At 56.1% G+C, this 18,961-nt stretch overlaps 1 protein-coding gene and 1 long non-coding RNA gene across 4 annotated transcripts in view; both read right to left on the bottom strand.

The window, feature by feature from the left end:
• Window positions 1–5,597: 5,597 nt before the first annotated feature.
• Window positions 5,598–9,507, bottom strand: LOC131827807 (uncharacterized). 2 transcript variants are annotated; one of them, XR_009352151.1, is made up of 3 exons: window positions 8,857–9,507; window positions 7,255–7,614; window positions 5,598–6,852 (listed from the first exon to the last, which is right to left on the bottom strand). It is a non-coding gene; the product is annotated as an uncharacterized LOC131827807 (long non-coding RNA). The 2 variants fall into 2 exon arrangements; XR_009352152.1 differs by having other exon boundaries at window positions 7,255–7,339.
• A 2,448-nt stretch (window positions 9,508–11,955) lies between these two features.
• SLC45A4 (solute carrier family 45 member 4) overlaps window positions 11,956–18,961 on the bottom strand; it is a 71,288-nt gene continuing 64,282 nt past the window's right edge. For both annotated transcript variants that reach the window (XM_059168725.1, XM_059168724.1), the window contains 4 exons: window positions 17,469–18,502; window positions 17,039–17,138; window positions 15,708–15,919; window positions 11,956–13,795 (listed from right to left, as the gene is read on the bottom strand). In XM_059168725.1, the coding sequence (XP_059024708.1) occupies window positions 13,436–13,795; window positions 15,708–15,919; window positions 17,039–17,138; window positions 17,469–18,502 (1,706 nt within the window). In that variant the 3' untranslated portion in view covers window positions 11,956–13,435. The remainder of the gene's footprint in view (window positions 13,796–15,707; window positions 15,920–17,038; window positions 17,139–17,468; window positions 18,503–18,961) is intronic.

Genomic DNA, 18,961 nt, shown 5'->3' with positions numbered 1-18,961 from the left:
TTTCTGTGCCTCGGAACAGAGAGGGGCTCGGAGCCTTAGTCCTGGCCTAGTCCTGGAATTCCAGGGCTGGCGTGGCGACTAATAAGGCCCTCCCCCGCTGGGCCCAGGACCAGCCCAGAGAACACTCCAGCAGGCTGCTTTACTGGGCACCTGTGAAAATGCTCGCAATGAGCCCATAAGCACTTGAGAGCAGCTGCAGTGGCCCAGAAAGACCAGTCCACGTCCTGACCCCATGTCCTGTGGATGTGGCCCTGTCGATCTCTAGATGAGGTCATCCTGGGTTAGGGTGGGCCTTAAAGGCAGTGACAGGTGTCATTAGAAGAACAGAAGACAGACCAACACACTCGTTATCTTTTTTTATTTTTTATTAGAGATTTTTTTTTAAAATTTATTTATTTGACAGAGAGAGATCACAAGTAGATGGAGAGGCAGGCAGAGAGAGAGGGGTGGGGGGGAAGCAGGCTCCCCACTGAGCAGAGAGCCTGATGTGGGACTCGATCCCAGGACCCTGAGATCATGACCTGAGCCGAAGGCAGCGGCTTTAACCCACTGAGCCACCCAGGCGCCCCCCAACACACTCGTCATCTACAAGAGACGCACTTCAAATACACGGACGTTGGGGCTGGGGTAGGGGGGCGGGGAGAGGCGGAGCAAGCGCACCAGGCAGACAGTCAGCACCGCCGGTTCCCATCCAGCAAAGTAGCCTCCTGCTGAAGTGTGCATCATGTGAAAAAGGCAGTTCAGTTCCTTGAGACGGTTACTAGTTCCTGAGAGGTAATAATCCTGTGTAACACGCAGGGGTGAACACGGCAGAACGACAGGGCAGAACAGACAAATCCACACTAGGAGTCGGGAGATTTTCACACCCTCCTCTCGGTAAGTGGGAGAACCAGTAAGTAAAAAGTCCGTGACGACACAAAGTTCGTCACTATCTGCCAGTGTGACCTGACATGACAGAACGCTGTACCCCACACCGCAGAATCCCCTTCTTTTGTAGCGAACAGAGTGTTCCTCAAGCTAGAGCATACGCTGGACCATGAAATACAAAGACTTAAATCTTACGGGACGTGTTCTCAGACCAGCCCAAACTTAAATTAGGAATCAACAGCAGCAATGCCCTCAAAATCCCCAAATGAAAACCGTGTTGGAAATTAAACATTACTTCCAAGTAACCTGAAGGTCAAATAAAGATATCACACAGGAAATCAAAATAATACAAAATTCGTGGGATACAGTTAAGGCACTGCTTAGAGAAAAGTTATTGCTTTAAGTGCCTCTATCAGAAGAAAGGTTTAAAATTAAACTTCCATCATAAAAACATAGAAAAAAAAGAAGCAGCATATTTAATCCCAAATATGCAAAGGACGGAAAGAACAAAGATAAGACCAAAATCAATGAAACGGAAAGCGATCAACAAAGCCAAAAGCTGGCTCTGTAGAGTAATTGTAAACTCTCATAGAACCAATCAAGAGAAATGGAGCAGACCCACAGCCACTATCATGAACGAGACGGGCTGACCTCTTCTAGACATCAAAGCAGTAAGGGAACAGCTTTACGGCAATAAATTCGGTGAAATGTACAAATTATACAAGAAGAAATAGACAACCTTAATACTAATACATCTATTAGGGAAACTGACTTTAGTCAAAAGCCTTCCCAGGAAATCCCGGGCCCTGTGGGTGTGACAGTGAATTCCAGCGCACTCTTAAGCACGGAGTCCTAGGATCCCACAGAAGTCCGTCGGAAGGACAGGGATCACCTCCTGACCCATGCTGGAGGCCAGCACCATGTTGTACTGAAATCCAACAGATCATCTTACAGGAAAATAAAAGTACACATCGGTTCCCTTCACAACACAGATGCAAAATGCCTGAACGAACACTTAGCCAGGTGAATCCAGCAACATTGTGAATGGTTAACAGAGCATGACCGAGTGGGGCTGGGCCCATGATTGCAAAGTTGATTTATCAATCGACAGTCTGTAAATGCACGTATTAAAGGAGAAAAGCCAAAGTGGTTGTCTCAACAGATGCAGGAAAAAACTGATGGAATAAAATTATCATCCACAACAAACATTCCAGTAAACAGAGAGGAACCTCCTCAGACGGATACAAAGCACCTGGGGGAACCCACGGCGGACGGCCCACCTGACGGCTGCGGTCCGGCTGCTCCCCTCCAAGGCCGGGAACAGGCATGAGCGCTTTCATCCCCCCATTCAACACCACACCGCAGGTCCTGGCCTTGGCACGAAGGCAAAGATGAATGATTAAAAGGCTAGACTAGGGGGCGCCTGGGTGGCTCAGTGGTTTAAGCCTCTGCCTTCGGCTCAGGTCATGATCTCAGGGTCCTGGGATCGAGCCCCGCATCGGGCTCTCTGCTCAGTGGGGATCCTGCTTCCTCCTCTCTCTCTGCCTGCCTCTCTGCCTACTCGTGATCTCTCTCTGTCAAGTAAATGAATAACATCTTTAAAAAAAATTAAAAAGTTGGACTAGAAGAACAAACTCTTTGTCCACCTACTGATTACAGAAATCCTAAAGAATCTCTTTTTTAGAGGCGCCTGGGTGGCTCAGTGGGTTAAGCCTCTGCCTTCAACTCAGATCATGATCTCAGGGTCCTGGGATGGAGCCCCGCATCGGGCTCTCTGCTCAGTGGGGATCCTGCTTCCTCCTCTCTCTCTGCCTGCCACTCTGCCTGCTTGTGATCTCTCTTTCCATCAAATAAATAAATAAAATCTTTAAAAAAATGTAAAAATATGGGACGCCTGGGTGGCTCAGTTGGTTGAGCAGCTGCCTTCGGCTCAGGTCATGATCCCAGGATCCTGGGATCGAGTCCCACATCGGGCTCCTTGCTCGGCGGGGAGCCTGCTTCTCCCTCTGCCTCTGCCTGCCTCTCTGTCTGCCTGTGCTCACTCGCTCTCTCTCCCTGTGTCTCTGACAAATAAATAAAAAAATCTTTAAAAAAAAATGTAAAAATATGACTTATGATCACATTCAAAACACATCTCATAGGAATAAATTTAATGAAGCAGATGCGCTAGACTAGTATACTAAGAACATAGAACAGTGCTGAGATTTTAAAAAGCCTAAATAAAAAAGTATACTATGTTTATGGATGAGAAGATTAAATACCATAAAGACGTTAGTTCTCTCCAAGTCGACCCAGTACATTTGAGGTAATTCCAATCCGAACCCCAACACAATTTAAACATACGTACATTGAAATTTTGACAGGCACAGGTGTACACACACACATGGAAACACCAAGTTGAATAGTCAAGATAACCTTGGAAAAGATCCAAGCTAGAGAACGCACACCATGTGATTTAAAGCTTCCCCACCCCGGCAAAGCAGCAGTGATTAAGACGGTAAGAGCGGGCGCATAAACAGATCGATGTGCGGAACAGGATGTAGACACAGTCAGCTGATCGTCAACAGAAGTCGCCGGACAGGTCAGTAGGAAGTCTTTTCAACAAACAGGGCTGCGACAACCAGGTAAATGTATGGGAACAGGAGGAAGCTCAACCCTAATCTCACTCCAAAAAATCTTCATTCCAGGTGGTTCATCTAGACGTAAAGCTACAACAGAACAGACACAGAACATCTTCGCAACCTTGGTACAGATAAAGACATCTTAGAGAAAACACAATAAAAGCTAACTAGAAAAAAAAGTGACAAATTGGACATCGTTAAAATACATCATTAAGAAGTTAAAAAAAAAAACCAGCTGGAAGGAAATATTGACATGCTAGATCTGACAAAGACTTACACTCGTGACATATAAAGAGTGTCTACAAATTAATACAAACAGCCCAATTAAACAATGGGCAAAGGATACTTCACCAATGGAGATAAGCAGATGCCAATTTGAAAAGATGCTTAAATCATTAGTCATTTAGGAGAGACATTGAGCCACAGTGTAACACTCCCCGACAGTCACCAGAGTAGCTCCCGTTAGAGTCCCGAGAACGAACGCAGAGGAGGATACGAAGCAGAAGGAACTGGGTGTGACCGCGACTGCCCACTGCTGCGTGCAGACAGCATAGCCACTGGGGAGAACTGTTCGCCAGTTGTTTCTCTTTTTTTCTTTTCCTTTTTTTTTTTTAAGGTTTTATTTATTTGAGAGAGCAAATGCGCGCACCGCCGGGGCAGAAGGGTTGGGGGAGAGGCGGAGGGAGAGGGAGCAGCGGACTCCCCACTGAGCAGGGGACCTGACGTAGGGCTCGATCCCAGAACCCCGAGACCATGACCTCAACCAAAGGCAGACAGTTCACTGACTGAGTCACCCAGGCACCCGTTTGCCAGTTTCTACATGGCACAAACCTACCATACAACTCCACAATTCCACACCTCGGGTTTTTTTTTTTTTTTCTTTCTTTCTTTCTTTTAGTTTTTTAAAGATTTACTTAATTTAGACCAAGAGAGAGAATCCCAAGCAGACTCCCTACTGAACAGGGATCTCAACACGGGGCTCGAACTCACAACCCTGAGATCGTGACCTGAGCTGAAATCAAGAGTCAGATGCTTTACCGACTGGGCCCCCTAGGCACCACCCACCTCGTGTTTTACCCGAGAGGAAGGAACACCCGTGTCTACAGAGACACTCTCACGAGTGTGTCCACAGCATCTCTGCTTCCAACAGTGCCACACTGGAGTCCCGCGTCACCCGGAGAATGGAGGCGCCCCGTCCTCACGTCGGTGCGGAGAGACCGGCCCGTGTGGCCCTCAGCAGTGTGCACAGTGAAAGCAGCCAGGCGGGAAGGCTGCACACCCCTGCTTCCACTCGTCTTTCCTCCGAACGGACAGAACTACCCGTGGCGCCTGCACTCATCTCGGCGGATGCCCGACGGCTCACCGGCGCGCATGCGGGATGCAGTGCAAGTGCGGGGCAGAAGAGAGAATCTTCTGGAGCGAAAACTCCGGTCTGCTATGCAGACTGTGTTCGCGACTCAGGAGTGTGCACGGGTCAAAACTCACGCTCGTACACTGTGCCTGCCGCCGTGTGTCCGCTCACCTCCACTAAAACCGGAACACAAAAATCACTATGGGTCCTACAGCTGCTGGAAAAGATCAGAAGGGAATAGTTTGAATCTGATGCTAAAGATCTGATGACTTGGCTGGAGTGGAAGCATTATTTGAAAAGCACGGCAGCAAAGCTCATTCCAATCATACAGCCGGAAGAGCCTCATTTCTGACGAAGTGAGTTAACCCCGGTTCCAGAGCTCCACATGAAGACAGTTTCATGAAGAATTCACCAATGGGGGTGCCTGGGTCGTTCAGTCTGTTGAGCGTCTTGACTCTTGGTTTCGGCTCAGGCCATGATCTCAGGGTCGTGGGATCGAGCCCCGAGTTGGGTTCCGTGCTGGGCGTGGGGCCCGCTTGGGATTCTCTCTCTCCCTCTGCTCGGTCCCCCCTCAATGTTTTCTCTCTAAAATAAATCTCTTTAAAAATTCACTGACAGGGCGCCTGGGTGGCTCAGTGGGTTAAGCCGCTGCCTTCGGCTCAGGTCATGGTCTCAGGGTTCTGGGATCGAGCACTGCATCGGGCTCTCTGCTCAGCGGGGAGCCTGCTTCCTCCTCTCTCTCTGCCTGCCTCTCTGCCTACTTGTGATCTCTCTCTGTCAAATAAATAAATAAAATCTTTAAAAAAAAAATTCACTGACAAACCCTTCCAAACATACAAGGAAAATGTGGAAATTCTCTGCCAGGTTTTTTCATAAAACTAAGGAGTGAGCTCTTCCCTATCCCATTTTATGATAGCAGTCACTACCTTTCTACCAAAGCCAGACATTGCAAAGGAAAACAGAAACAAACACAGGACCATTTCCCTTCATAACCATAAACATCTTTAACAACATTCTAGAAGTTCAAATCCAGCAGTAAGTAGAGGAGAATACGTATGGCGGAGTGGAATCCATCCCAGGAAGGGAAGACGGGTGCGCGCGGGAGACCACGATGTCCTTCACCACATTAACAAACTCAAACACGGGCTCATCTCGACAGATCCAGGAAGAGCACGAGACGGAATCAGAACCACGAACCGGGAACAGGAAGGGCTTCGGGCGGCCCCAGAGCAGCTCCAACGCCCCCAGCAGACACCGCACTTCCCGGGCAGAGACGCAGTCTTGCCCTCTGAACCCCGGAACACGGCGCACACCCCTCTCTCTCCGAGACTAGGAGAAAATATTGATCAGGACTTGGGCCCTTAGAAACCGAGTAATGAGAAAAACCCACTAAAAATAGGACAAAATGTCGAGTTCAACACTGCACGGAGGAAGATGGCGAACACAGGAGACACTGAGCGCCCGCGCGCCCCTGGAACCCCGCTGGGGTAGCGCTGCGCAGCCGAGCACTGGCCGATGCTGGGTCAGCCGGCCTGGCCGGGACACGGCGCAGCCGGTGCAGCCAGAGCCCTCGCTTGTCGCTGTGGGAACGCAGAATCGTGGGCCCCCACCGACCCCTGGGAACATACAGTAGATTTTTTTTTTTAAGTTTTTATTTATTCACTTGAGAGAGAGAATGGGAGAGATTGAGCATGAGAGGGGGAAGGTGAGCGCGACAAGCAGACCCCCCGCCGAGCAGGGAGGCTGGGGCGGAACCCAGGACTCCAGGACCATGACCTCAGCTTCAGGCAGTCACTCAAACAACTGAGCCACCCGGGTGCCCTACAGTAGCTTTTAATAGTCAAAACCACACACAGCACGCGACTCAGCAGCCCCGCTCCGGCAGTTTTGGTGAGATCATTAAGTCTGCGTCTGCAGGAACCGAGAAGTGGCAAAACCCGAGCCCACCAGCTGCTCTGCGGACGGACGGACGCTCGTCGTCAGGTCCAAAGCAGCAACAAAGTGGGAACAAACCTTAAATCACACAGGCCTCGCACTGTAGCGCTCGCGGGAGGAGCGCGTCACACCGCGGGGTTCTCTGGTGACACAACGCAGACCCGGGATGGTCAGTTCGAAGCGGTGTGAGGAGGGGAGCACTTTTCCGTGTGACACGACTTCTGGCCGTGAGCATGTGCGATAGACGTTTCTGGATTTTCCTTTCTCTCGGGAAACACCCCGAGGCGTGAACTGCTGGGCTGTCTGCGTGAGCCGTGATGCGGCAGCGGCAGGGGCGAGTTCCTACTGTGTGCGTTTGTCGGAACGCTGCGCGCTTGAAACCGCTCAGTCTTACTGCATGTAAATCAGAATCAATAAAGCTAATTTGTAAAGCAAAAAGAAAATAATAAATCACAATCAAACTTCAACTATATACGTTACCGATGCAGTTTCCCAATCGGCGAGTTGATGCCCGATCTCTGCTCACTTCGTACTGTGCAGCACCGTCCCGTGCCTGTTCGAGGAGCTGCGGCACGGAGGACTTCAGTCCGGGACCGGCCACCTGCCGCCGGGGGCTGTGGGACACGTAGGTTGCCCCCCACCCCACCCCCGGCCCCCTGCAGAAGGAGGAAGTCGGGTGACTGCTCCCACCCAACCAGGATTCCTCCTCCTGTCTTGGGTGTACGTGTGTTTTCTATCATTTCTAACAGCCTGGAACAGATGTGTGTCCGCCTTCTGCTCTCTGGTTTCCTCATCTAAAGATTATCACAGTCTGCTCCTTTCCATTTCGTTGGAAGTGACCTAATGATGTTAAGGAGCCACGTTAGTGGAAGCAAAGACTGATGATTACAACCAGAGTGGTGTCCAGAGTCAGAAACCAGATGGGAGCTCTCTGACAACTTCACTGTTTCACAAATAAAGTGTTCTCGTCTACGCATGTCCCATTTGAGGGGTCCCACTCTTCCCAGGAAAATCCTCAAGTGCATCACCGAGAAAAAGTAAATTAATGCTACACTTTTAGGAAGGTAGAGGGGATTTACACAATAGATATAAACTTCACGAACAAAAACCAGAAAACTCCTAAAACAAAAACCCTCTGTTAAACTTTTTTTTTTTTTAAGATTTTATTTATTTATTTGACAGGCAGAGATCACAAGTAGGCAGAGAGAGAGGAAGAAGCAGGCTCCCCGATGAGCAGAGAGCCTGATGCGGGGCTCGATCCCAGGACCCTGAGACCATGACCTGAGCTGAAGGCAGAGGCTTAACCCACTGAGTCACCTGGGCACCCCTGTTCAACTTTTTTTTAAAAGAATTTATTTATTTGACAGAGAGACACAGCGAGAGAGGGAACACAAGCAGGGGGAGAGGGAAAGAGAGAGAGAAGCAGGCTTCCTGTTGAGCAGGGAGCCTGATGTGGGGCTTGATCCCAGGACCCTGAGACCATGACTTGAGCTGAAGGCAGGCTTAACTGACTGGGCCACCCGGTGCCACAACCCCCCCCCCCCCCGCGTTCATCTTGTTCATCTTATTAAAAGGATGTAGGAGAACTAAATGTGCAAATAAGATGATCAAGGTCTTACTCAACAGAACATGTAGATTGAAAACCCATGTGTGGTTCCATTTTTGTAAGAAAAAAACCACATCAGCATGTGCGAAGTCTGGCGGGCTGCCCCCCCCCGCCCCGCCCCCCGCCGCCGGCGGCACCTGCACTAGGGGAGGCTGGCGGCGGCTGGGCAGACGGCAGGGGGCGCTGTGGCTCCAGGCGGCGGGAAGGCTTGCTGGCGGGGGAGCTCCAGGAACTCCAGCCTCTGGCCACCGCCCCTCCCTCCCTGCCCCTTCCCTCCCCGGGCCCCACCCAGCCTCCTCTGCGCCCTGTCCTGGGTTCAGCTATCACTGGCCGAGTGGCCTTGGGCAAGCCCCCACCCCCACTTCCTCTGGGCCACGTTGCGGGGCGGGGGAGGGGGGGCGCAACACCTTCCCCTGCCCAGGACCTCACCCAGCCCGAGGCCCAGGCACCCCGAACCTCAGGCTTCAGCTACTTACCTGTGTGGCCGGAGGTACAGGCCCAGCTTCTGAGCAGCTCCCTCTTCCCGGGAGGGGCTGCCAGACCTGCGACCACACCTGTCTGGGGCCCCAGCCAGCTTGCTGGGCAGGAGTCACCCCCAACCCACCCCCCGCTGGCTGGGCCTGAGCTCCCACTTGGGTGCCCCCAGGCCGGGAGGCAGGCAGAGCTGTGACCTCCTTCCCCCTGGCTGTGGGATCTGTCCTGGTGGCCGCCCACCCCCGCTGAAGGTGGGGGTTCCAGCACAGGCCCCCAGGTTTGGGAACTGGTGGGGAAGGGGTTCTGGGGAGACTTCCTGAGCCCATACTTTGTCCACACAGCAGTGGGCCTGGGAGCTCTCTGCCCTCCCCCCACCAGACCCACTAGGACTCAGGATGGGGGAGGGGCCTGGGTCCCCAGCCCAGCCCCAGGAAGGCACAGGAAGGGGCTGCGGGGAAGTGATTCAGACACACCCACGTGGTCACCTGGTAGGGAAAGGTTTATTAAGATTTAACCACAAAGTTACAGCAAAACAGACCCCGGGAGGCCCTGGGGGGGGGGGGAGACCGAGCGTTCCAGACAGAACCGTGTGCAAGACAGAACCCGGCGGACACGCAAGTTCGGGGCACCCAGAAGGAAACGACACGGCCGACGTCCGGCCCCTTCTTAGCACCCAATATAAAAATTTAATATGTGGTATTATTCTTCTTTATAAGCGCTTTTCCTCATAAGACACTGTGTGTCTAACACACACTTACATTGTTGCTGAAACCAGCAAGAGTTGTCACACTACCCAACTTAATAAGTTGATAAAAAAAAAAAAGTCCTGTGGCAAGTTCACAACAGAACTAAGTAGTGTCGTTCCGAGATGCCTGGGGACTTTGTCCTGTAACAAGAGGCATTTCCCCAAAACGGGTCCTTCTGCCACCAAGAGACCGTCTCAGTCCACAGCATTGGAGACGTGCCCTGCCCCCAGCCACCGCCCTCTCAAGACTGGGGGGGGGGGGGGGGGGGGTTGGGCCGGGACGGTGGCGGCTGGCTTCCTGTGAGGGGAGCAGCGAGGCTGGGCTCCCAGATGTGAGGCATGTTCAGGGCCGGGGTGCATCGACCCCACTCCCAGAAGGGGCTGGGCCGAGTCCACCGCCAGCCGCATGCCCACTCCGGGAGCTCGGGAAGCATGCCGGCGGCCCCCCAGCCCCAGAAACAGGAAGATGGATGCCTGCGGATGCAACATGGGGAAGACCGGCCTGTCCCCAGCATGAGCCACCCGCGAGGCCCGGCCACTGGCGCCCCCACCCTCCCCAGGGTGACAGGAGCCGGACAGCTGGCCGAAAGGAACGTTGGGCTACGCCTGTTTGAGGTGGTGTCTGGTGGGAGCTGGTGTGTCACGAACTCGGGCAGTGACAGAAGGCGTCGGACGCGCTACATTAGTGCCACGAGGCTGGGCTGCCGAGGGGGGGAGCGGGGCTCACAGGCCCAGCTCATGTCCTGCTTCCTGCAGCCCCACAGACAGGTGGGCCTTTGGGGCGGGGGCTCAGAGAACCCCATCCCCCCCACACTGACACCTGCAAGAACACACCTGAGCACCTCTGAGCGGGGCCTGGAGCTCTCGGGGGACTCCAGGGCGGGGACAGACGCTGCGGGCCCTTAGCCACCCGAAGGTCACAACAGCGTCACACAGAACAGGGAAGCAGGCGCAGGGGGCGTGCTGCCCGGCCTGACGCGGAGCCTCCCCACCCACACACAGGCTCCAGCACGGGCCAGGCTTTGGCTGCACGGGTTTGGGTCATCTGAGACAGGGAACGAAAGAGCAAGTCAGCCACGTTACCCTGTTTTGGTAATCAGCTCATTTCCAGGACACAGCAACCAACTGAACAGAACCCCTCCAGGCCACACTCCCAGCCCACGGACCTGTGCCCATGAGCCCCAGGGCCACCTGTCCTGCGCACCGACACCTACAGGCCTGCCGCAGAACCCTCGGGCATGGGCTGAAGATGGCCCGCTCCGGGACACTCTCCTGCTGGGTCCCCACCAGGTCCGCCCTGGCTACTGCATTAGAAATCACACCCCGCAACCCCCAACCCTGAGCCACAGAGCACAACTGTGTGCAAACGGCCAGCTCCTCCTCACGGTTCTTAAGACACTGGAGGCTCTCGAGTCAGTGCAACCCTGAAATCATCTCCCTGCGTGGGTGGGCCAAGCGCCCCTCTGTGCTCCCGCCGGGAGCAAGGGCCCAGGAAGGCAGCTATGGAGAGGGACTCCAATCCAGACCACGAGGAACCTCCCTCTCCTCACAGGTCTGCACCCTGACCAGACCCAGGAGTGAGGAAGAACCGTCAGGAACATCCATGTTCGACTAGACTCTGCTGAGGCAGCCCTGCCCAGGGCCGGCTTCCGCTTCCAACACAGCGTCCCCCGGGGCCCTTGTTGTTCCAGAGCATGGTGGGGGAAGGCTGGGATGTCATGGGTTAACAGGTTTTGTGGGTGGCAGCCCCACCGTAAGGCCCTAGTGCCTGACACCAAGACCTGGCCAGGCCCCAGGCACATGGACCATGCAGCCATGGGGCTCCCACGTCTGGGAGCCCCACCCCCCGCCCCACAGCGGTCCTCCTGACCCAAGACACGCGCTTGCTTCGCTGCACACCTGGATTCGGGACTTTTCCAGCCCCCACCCCCGACCCTGGATCAGCTGCTCTCCTGCCACTGGCTTTCCTGGCTGTCGGGAGCAGGCCGGCGACTCAGACCCTGCGATCAGGAGGACCCACGGCGGGAGAAGCCGGGGCCGGAAAGCCACCAGGGGGATGATGGGCTGAGCTGGAGATAGGACCTGTCCTGGGGGCCCACCCAGCTGGAGCAGGAGACTGGGGCTTCGCACCAGGCCGGGCGGACTCTCCCTGCCCCGGCTCCGCGACCGCGAGGCCAGCCTCCCGCATGAACACGCACAGAACGCTCACTACCCCGCGCCGGCTCTGGGAGGTCGACTCTCCGAGGTGAGCTCCTGGGCAGAAGGGGAGCGACGCGGATCCAAAACGCCACCAGCGGCTGTGAGATGCGACGTGACCAGAGGCGGGCCAGGCACACGAAACAGCCAGTCCTTGGAATACACAGAAAATTCAAGTAATTTATTTAAAAACTGCTTAGTCTCCTCTTGAAATATATATATATACGTGTATATATCTGCTCTAGAATGATACTGCGGCATGATTGTTCATGCATCTGAAAGTTCTTCATTAAAAAAAAAAAAAAAAAAAAAAAAAGAACTTGAGGCAGCGAAGTATGACCATCGTCTGTGTCCAGGTGACATCAGGAAGCTCAGACCGATCGTTCCAAGTGAGAAAAGCAGACACTGCTCAGTCGTGAGAGAATGGTCTGGAAAGCATTCCCCAGCAGCTGCGGCGTCTATCGACCGCGTGCCTTCCCCCAAGTCTGCGTTTGGCTGAGATGCTCAGAACGGAGACCGCACCAGGTCCTGCGGGGGAGGGGACCATCCTCAGGTCCCAGACACTCGCATCACTTCGCCACTGCCCCGACTCCAGCGTGGGCCCAGCAGGCCCGAGAGGTCAGAAGAGGTCAGAAGAGGCCGGGGCCGCGTCCCACGCACCCGAGGTAGGCCTGGCGGCAGGTCCCAGGGGCCGAGGCCGCACCTGGAGCTCTGCCCTCATGATTTCCCCAACAAATGGTTTAAACACGAGTCAAAGTGCAACAAAAGAGTCCATCTCCTCTCTAGGGAGCTCCGGACAAAGATGATGAGGTCGGGGGTCCAGGCGCAGACATGGGTGTGCACCTGCAGGGGGCCTGTCTGCTCCCTGGGATGCTGCTGGCTGCAGGTGCCCGTCCCAGCCCGCTGTCCCCGCAGGCCACCCCCAGTGGACCCTGTCCCGCCCCCCAGGTGCCCTGGGGCCCTCCCGGCAGCACAGGTTCAGGATGGGGGTGCGGCTGCCACTTCCCACTGCCCAGAGGCGGGCCTGCCCCCGGTGCCATCAGAATCTCTGAGGAAAAGAAAACATGGTTTCCTTAAGAAAACCAGTTTTGAGAGGAAAAAAAACATTTTTTTTTCTAAAATAATGATAAAAATACTCTCCAATAATGGCAGCACCAACAGAACGTGAGATCTGACACCTGCAGGCCCCCCAGAGGGCGCAGAGAGGCCCAGGGACTGGCCACACGGCTGCTCTCTTTAATCCGCAGACCGCAGGCGGCGAGCCACAGCACGGACTTGTGGTTTTCAATTATGACCTTGGAAATGAAAATCTTATTTTTCTCTGGATTGCTTGTGTCTAGTGTAAATCTGCCTTACGATTTAAAAACATGCAGAATAATATACCTGCAAAATTAAACAGTTGAAATCAGAAGCTCCTTTTCAATTAAAAAAAAAAAATTTCAAATGATTTTTTTAATCGTGGAAAAAGTAATCAGTGTGGTGTTTCTGCCCAGAGGCCCAGGCCTACCCTAGAGCTACCGCACCCCCACCCGTGTAGTGAAGGAACTCTGCTTTGTGCCATCACCAGAGCCACAGTGACCAACCCGCCCGCCATCCCCAACCCACCCCACCCCAGGAATGTGTGCGCACAGGGGCGAGGCTCAGACCATCGACTCCGTCTCCACCAGCCCCTGTAGGCCCTCCTTCCGGGACAGGGTCAAGACGGTGGGCTTCTGGCTGCTGTCCCCGCCGTCACCCGGTGGCCGATTAGACAGGCCCTCCTGCTCCTCCTTGGCCTCTTCCGACACCTCCGGGTAGATCACCAGGAACGTGGCCGTCAGGAAGCCCAGGAAAGAGCCCACGGAGGCCACCATGGGGATGACGCGCACGGTCCCAACAGCATCGACCACGCCCCCGAGGGCAGACGCCACCAGGATCTGGGAGATGTACACCTGGCAGGACAGGATGGCACAGTCTATGCCGAAGCCGCGCTTGGAGTTCCCGGGGCTGTGGTGGACGTACTGCAAGAGAGAGAGCCGGCGAGTGAGGGCCGCGGCGGGGGTCGGCCCGTCAGTCAACACCGCCATGGTTTGTTTGAATGTGAGCTCAGAAGTCTGGAAACAGAACTTGCCTTCCGTTGGCTGCTTGGTGACCACTCAGCCTGTCTCCCCGACCCCGTCCCACTTCTATTCAACACTGTATTGGAGACTCTGGCCATTGCAATAAGGCAAGGAAAATGGAAAACACGTTAAGGAGTGGAAAAGAAAACATAAATCTCATGGTACACGGTGGTGGGACTGTGTGTGATGTCGGAAGTGTCTACGGCTGCACTCGAAGATTAACCGGAGAATGCAGCATCTTTGTGGCTAGAAAACCTCCGCACTATCAAGTTCGTAACTCTCCCCAAACTGATCTATACAATCAACGTACTTCCAATGTCAAAGCCCGGAAACTGCTCTCACACTCAGATGAAAAGTAAACCGTCAGGAACACCCAAGATGATCTCAAAAAGCAAAGATGAAGGACCCACGGCACCAGATTTCGGTCTTACTATGAAGCTACTTTAGAACAGAGCACTGGTCTGAGAACAGACCGGCCAGTGGGAGAGGACAGAGGAACCAGAAACGCCACCCCCCACAGACGGGCACCCAGCTCGGACAAGGTCCGCACCGCAGTGCGGGCAGGGACCAGGTGGCCCTCATGTGAGTGGCACTGGGTCACAAAGCTACCCGGACGAGGGGAAATGAAGTCGTGCTCCTCTACCACACACACACACACACACACACACACACACACACACACACACGCGCGCGACAAGGGTACCACCCAATGTCACCGCCAGCAGAGTGCAGCACAGACTGTGGCCGACAGTGAGACCGGGAGGGAAAGAGCCACGTTCTGCAACCACAGGAGGGAAGCACAGGCGTGAAGGCAAGGCAGACACTCTGGTCCCAAGAGGTTCAAACACTGGCAAGAAGATGACACGGGGTCAGAGGTGAGGACAAGGACCCGCTTCCTGTTGTTGCCATGTCTGCATTACTCTTTCCAGTTTGTTGTCCAAAAACCCACTTACACTGTTCGCTTACAGTGTGTGTACTGTTCTGTAGTCGCGTGACACTCCAACACAACAGCTTATTAGAAAACACGATGGATGTGGTTACTTGGATTTTCATTAGTTTGGCATTTCATAGGTACCTAATCACTGCGGATTTACTTTGCTTCTCTAATCATGCAAGAGAAGATTAAACATAGTTTGGGTTTATTTTTTTCCTTTCTCCGTGTTTTCCTTTCCTTTTAGGGTCTGTGTCTGAGTTTGAGAAACACGGTCTACACCAGCACTGTGGCCACGGAGCACTTTGAGATGCGGCTGGTCCGAGTCAAGAGGGAGGCTCGGGGAGAATAATCAGAATTTTATATGGGATGTGCTGAAATCATGGTGTCTGGGACATATGGCGACGAACAGCATTTGCTGTTACACTGACTGCACCTGTCTGCTCCCTCTCTAAACGCAGCTGCTCAAAGCACAGACGGACCCAGGGGGCTCACACCCTACTGCGCAGGTCAGTGCCGGCCAAGCTCCCCCGCTTTGGGGTCTGCGAGGGGACAGCAAGGGGCAGGCAGCCTCCCGGGTGCCCGACCAAATCCCTTAAGATGCACCAGAAGCCGCACTGTCAGGTAGGCCATGGAAGGAGCCGGTACCTCAGACCGACCCAACTGGGGGGCACTTCAGAACCGAAGATCTGGGGGGCCATTTGCACCCCAAATGTCCCCCCCCCAGCAGAAGGTACAGAGCTCTCTGCCTAGAGACGAGTGGAGAATGAGCAGGGGCTTTGGAGCCAGAGGAGCCTGATGATCTGACCTGAGCTACATTTTCGGCTGGTGACCTCGGGCCCCACCATTGCCCCCAACCCCAGCCCCCAGCTTTGGACGCACCTCCTTGATGTCGTGGTACTGCCCGAGCAGGGCATAGGGGCAGTAGGAGATGCTCATGGAGACGATACCCATGGTGCTGATCATGACCATGGCCACATAGACGTTGGCGAATAGGGCCATCACGGCCGTGCCGATGGAGAAGCCCAGCGTCCCCAGCACGTAGATGACCCTGATGCTCAGATCGTAGTTGTCCAGATACTTCTGTAGCAGCGCTGCAGAGAGAGTACGGCCACGGGACAGTGACCCACAGAGTACGGCCACAAGACAGTGACCCACAGGGTGAGCTGCGTGCCCACCCCACTTTAGTCGGCCACCTCCCGCTGCTGCTGCTATCCAGAGCCCTCCCCCGCCCCGCCCCGCCGCCCCACGGAGTCCCACCTGCCCCCATCACGCGTGTGAGCCCATGGTACCCCGCTCAACTCCCTGGGGCTCAGGCACCTCAGGCGTCAGCCCTCCTAGGTTGGGTCCCAGAGTCCAGAGCCTGGTCCCACCCAGTAGCTCCCTGGGGCCTCCTCGCCCTGCAGGCCAGCCTGGCCCAGACCCTTCCCACGGGGAACAGCCCGACACCCAGTCTTGACTTAAGATCTCAAATTGTGGCTGGTTTCCCCGGAGTGTAAACCCCTGAGTCTAGAGGGACAGACTCCTGCTTGCCCCTTCTGGCCCAGCGGCTTAATGTCACCTCCTCCAGGAAGCCTCTCTGAGGCTTCACAGACAATGCTGTGTGACCTTCAGGCCGGCTTCCTGCTGCTCCATTGACCTTGGCCACCCTCAAGTCCAGACCAGGCTGAAATAACGCCAACCTCCCCCTCTAGGTACACGTAGAGAATAGGAAGGACCCAGGGCAGACTTGCTCAGGGGACCCTGGACCCCGCTGTGCCCCATTCCTGGAAGGTGGGCCTAGGCATGCTGTTCCCAAGACTGAGGCCTGTCACCCCGACCCCCCCTCCTCAAGGATGAAACCACACCTGCAGGGAAAGGCCTCTCCTCCAGGAGGTCTGCAGACCCCACCTCCCCCTGTACCCCTGGCTAAGCACAAAAGACCCCTCTCCCAGCCCGCGGGCCCGGTTCCTGCTGTCCCCCATCCCCCCAAGCCCGTCCCTTGCCAGAGCCCCTCTCTGAGGAGCCCCCAGGGAAGGAACCAGCACAGAGGACAGCCTGCACGTGGTCTGAGGATGCCCAAATCCAGACACACGAGCTTCCATGCTTCTGGCCCTGAGCCACAGCCCTGTTCCAAGTCAGGCCCATTTTCCAGGCAGGACGACCTGGGCCCTGTTTCCCACCACTGAGCACCCCCGAGAGTGCAGCTGCTCCCCGCCTGGAGGTCGGCCTACCTGAGCAGATCGCGCCGGTGGCCGCGTATATCACCAGGCCCCAGCAGCCCATCTTCATGCCCGCGTTGTAGGCCTGCCAGGCGGTTGAGTTGGAGGGAGCCTGTTCCAGAAAAGAGACTGGGGCTCAAGGCGGGGCAGGGATCATGTGCCACAGCCTTTGGGCAAAGGAGGGGACTTTCCATCTCAAGTGCAGGTGGGCTGTTTATGAGCCGCGGTGAACGCTGCCCCGAAAGGAGACGCAGTCCCGGTACAGGCCAGGCTCCGCACAGGTGGTTCCAGCCCCTCCCAGCCGCACCTGGCACCAGAGCCCGGGTGGAGGCCATCAGGCCCAACGTGAGGTCGCGCAGCCCCAGGCGACAGCCAGCCGCCGGGCCGGGGCACAGAGGCCGATGACCGCCAGTTCCCGGGGCGGGCACATCCCGGCCCTCACCTTGGGGTCCCCGTCGAAGATGACCTGACCCATGAAGTCGGTGTAGAAGACGGCCTCGGCGATGACGGAGAACCAGGTGAGCAGGTGGCAGAGGCACAGACGCGCCAGCTCCCTGGGCATCTTCAGCATGGACAGCCACAGCAGCCGCACAGTGGTCTCGCCCTCCCCCTCCTCGCTCTCCGTGTCCCCGCTGGAGGCTGTGGCCCCGCTCTGGTTGCGGTGCCGGCAGCGCTGGCGCTTCTGCAGGTCATACAGGTCGCTCATGCTGCGCGAAGGCTTGATGAGGACCACGGCGTTGGCCCGCCGGTAGCGGTAGCGGTGGGAGCTGATCTTGCCGTAGTAGGAGAAGGTGCTGGAGGCCTGGCGGCGGAACATGTGCCTGCGGCGCCTCATGGAGCCGGACGCGGCGGCGACGGGCCTCACGTCCACCCTGGTGTAGCCCACGGGGCCGTCCGTCGGCGGGGAGCCGCTGCCGTTGGGGACTTTGGCTTCGGGCGCGTGATTCTCGAGCAGCGCGTCGCCCTCCTTCGCGGATTCCCTGAGCAGTGAGGCCAGGCAGGACGGCCTGGCACGGGCGAGCTCCTGGCTGGTGCTGTGGGGGGTGCCGGGGCACGAGCCGTCGTGGAAGATGGAAGGCTCGATGTCGGGCAGGAAGGGCAGCTCAGGCTCCAGGTCGAGCGCGGCGTCGGGCACGTGCAGCACCGAGTCGCTCTTGCTCCGCACCATGCCCGCGCCCAGGTAGTCCAGCGCGAGCTCGTGCTCCGACCGCACCTCCTCAGGGAACAGCCCCACGCCGCCGTCCAGCGCGCTCCCGCGGGCGGCGGGGGCCAGCGCGTCAGCCGCCTCCCCGGCCCGCTCTTGCTGGGGGCTATACTGCTCCTCGTCGATGCTGAACAGGTGCAGGGCCACTGACACCACGAAGATGATGGCCGCGAAGAAGAAGAGCACTTGGTTCTGAGTCCGGAACCAGGTGCCCAGGAAGGTCTGGGTCCAGTCCAGCCCGCCCAGCACATAGCCGATGGCCCCGCCGAGGCCTGAGCGGGTAGGAGAGACAGAGGGGCCATGAGCGGTGTCGAGCACCTCGACACTCCCTCCCAGACGGGGAGAACCCAGGACAGAGCCCGAAGGGCCTTTACCCTTCACCACGGACCAGGCCTGGCATTCGTAGCTCTGGCCGAGTCAGGACAACTTTGGGAATGGAAAGTGAAAAAGTGGTGGGAAAAACACAGTGAGAAACTCCAGCTGACCCTAGGTTTGGAGCTCTGACTTCACAGAGACCCGTCCACGGCATCGGGAGCAGCTATCTGCCAGGATAGGAAACGGAGGCTTGCCCGTGACTCTGGGCAGCGCGGACCGTCATCCCTCAAGCTCAGGAAGCTGCCGCTCCCAGCAGATGAGAACGGCGCCTGAGCGCAGGGAGTGGTCAGCGGGGGCTGCTCCCTGCCCGAGGTGGGGAAGAGAGCCATGGGAACAGCCTCCCGCATGCTGCGGGT

Source organism: Mustela lutreola, chromosome 3 (genome assembly GCF_030435805.1).
Source record: "Mustela lutreola isolate mMusLut2 chromosome 3, mMusLut2.pri, whole genome shotgun sequence".
NCBI lineage: Eukaryota > Metazoa > Chordata > Mammalia > Carnivora > Mustelidae > Mustela > Mustela lutreola.
The sequence above is the reverse complement of the archived record's forward strand: the minus strand, read 5'-3'. Positions and strand labels throughout refer to the sequence as shown.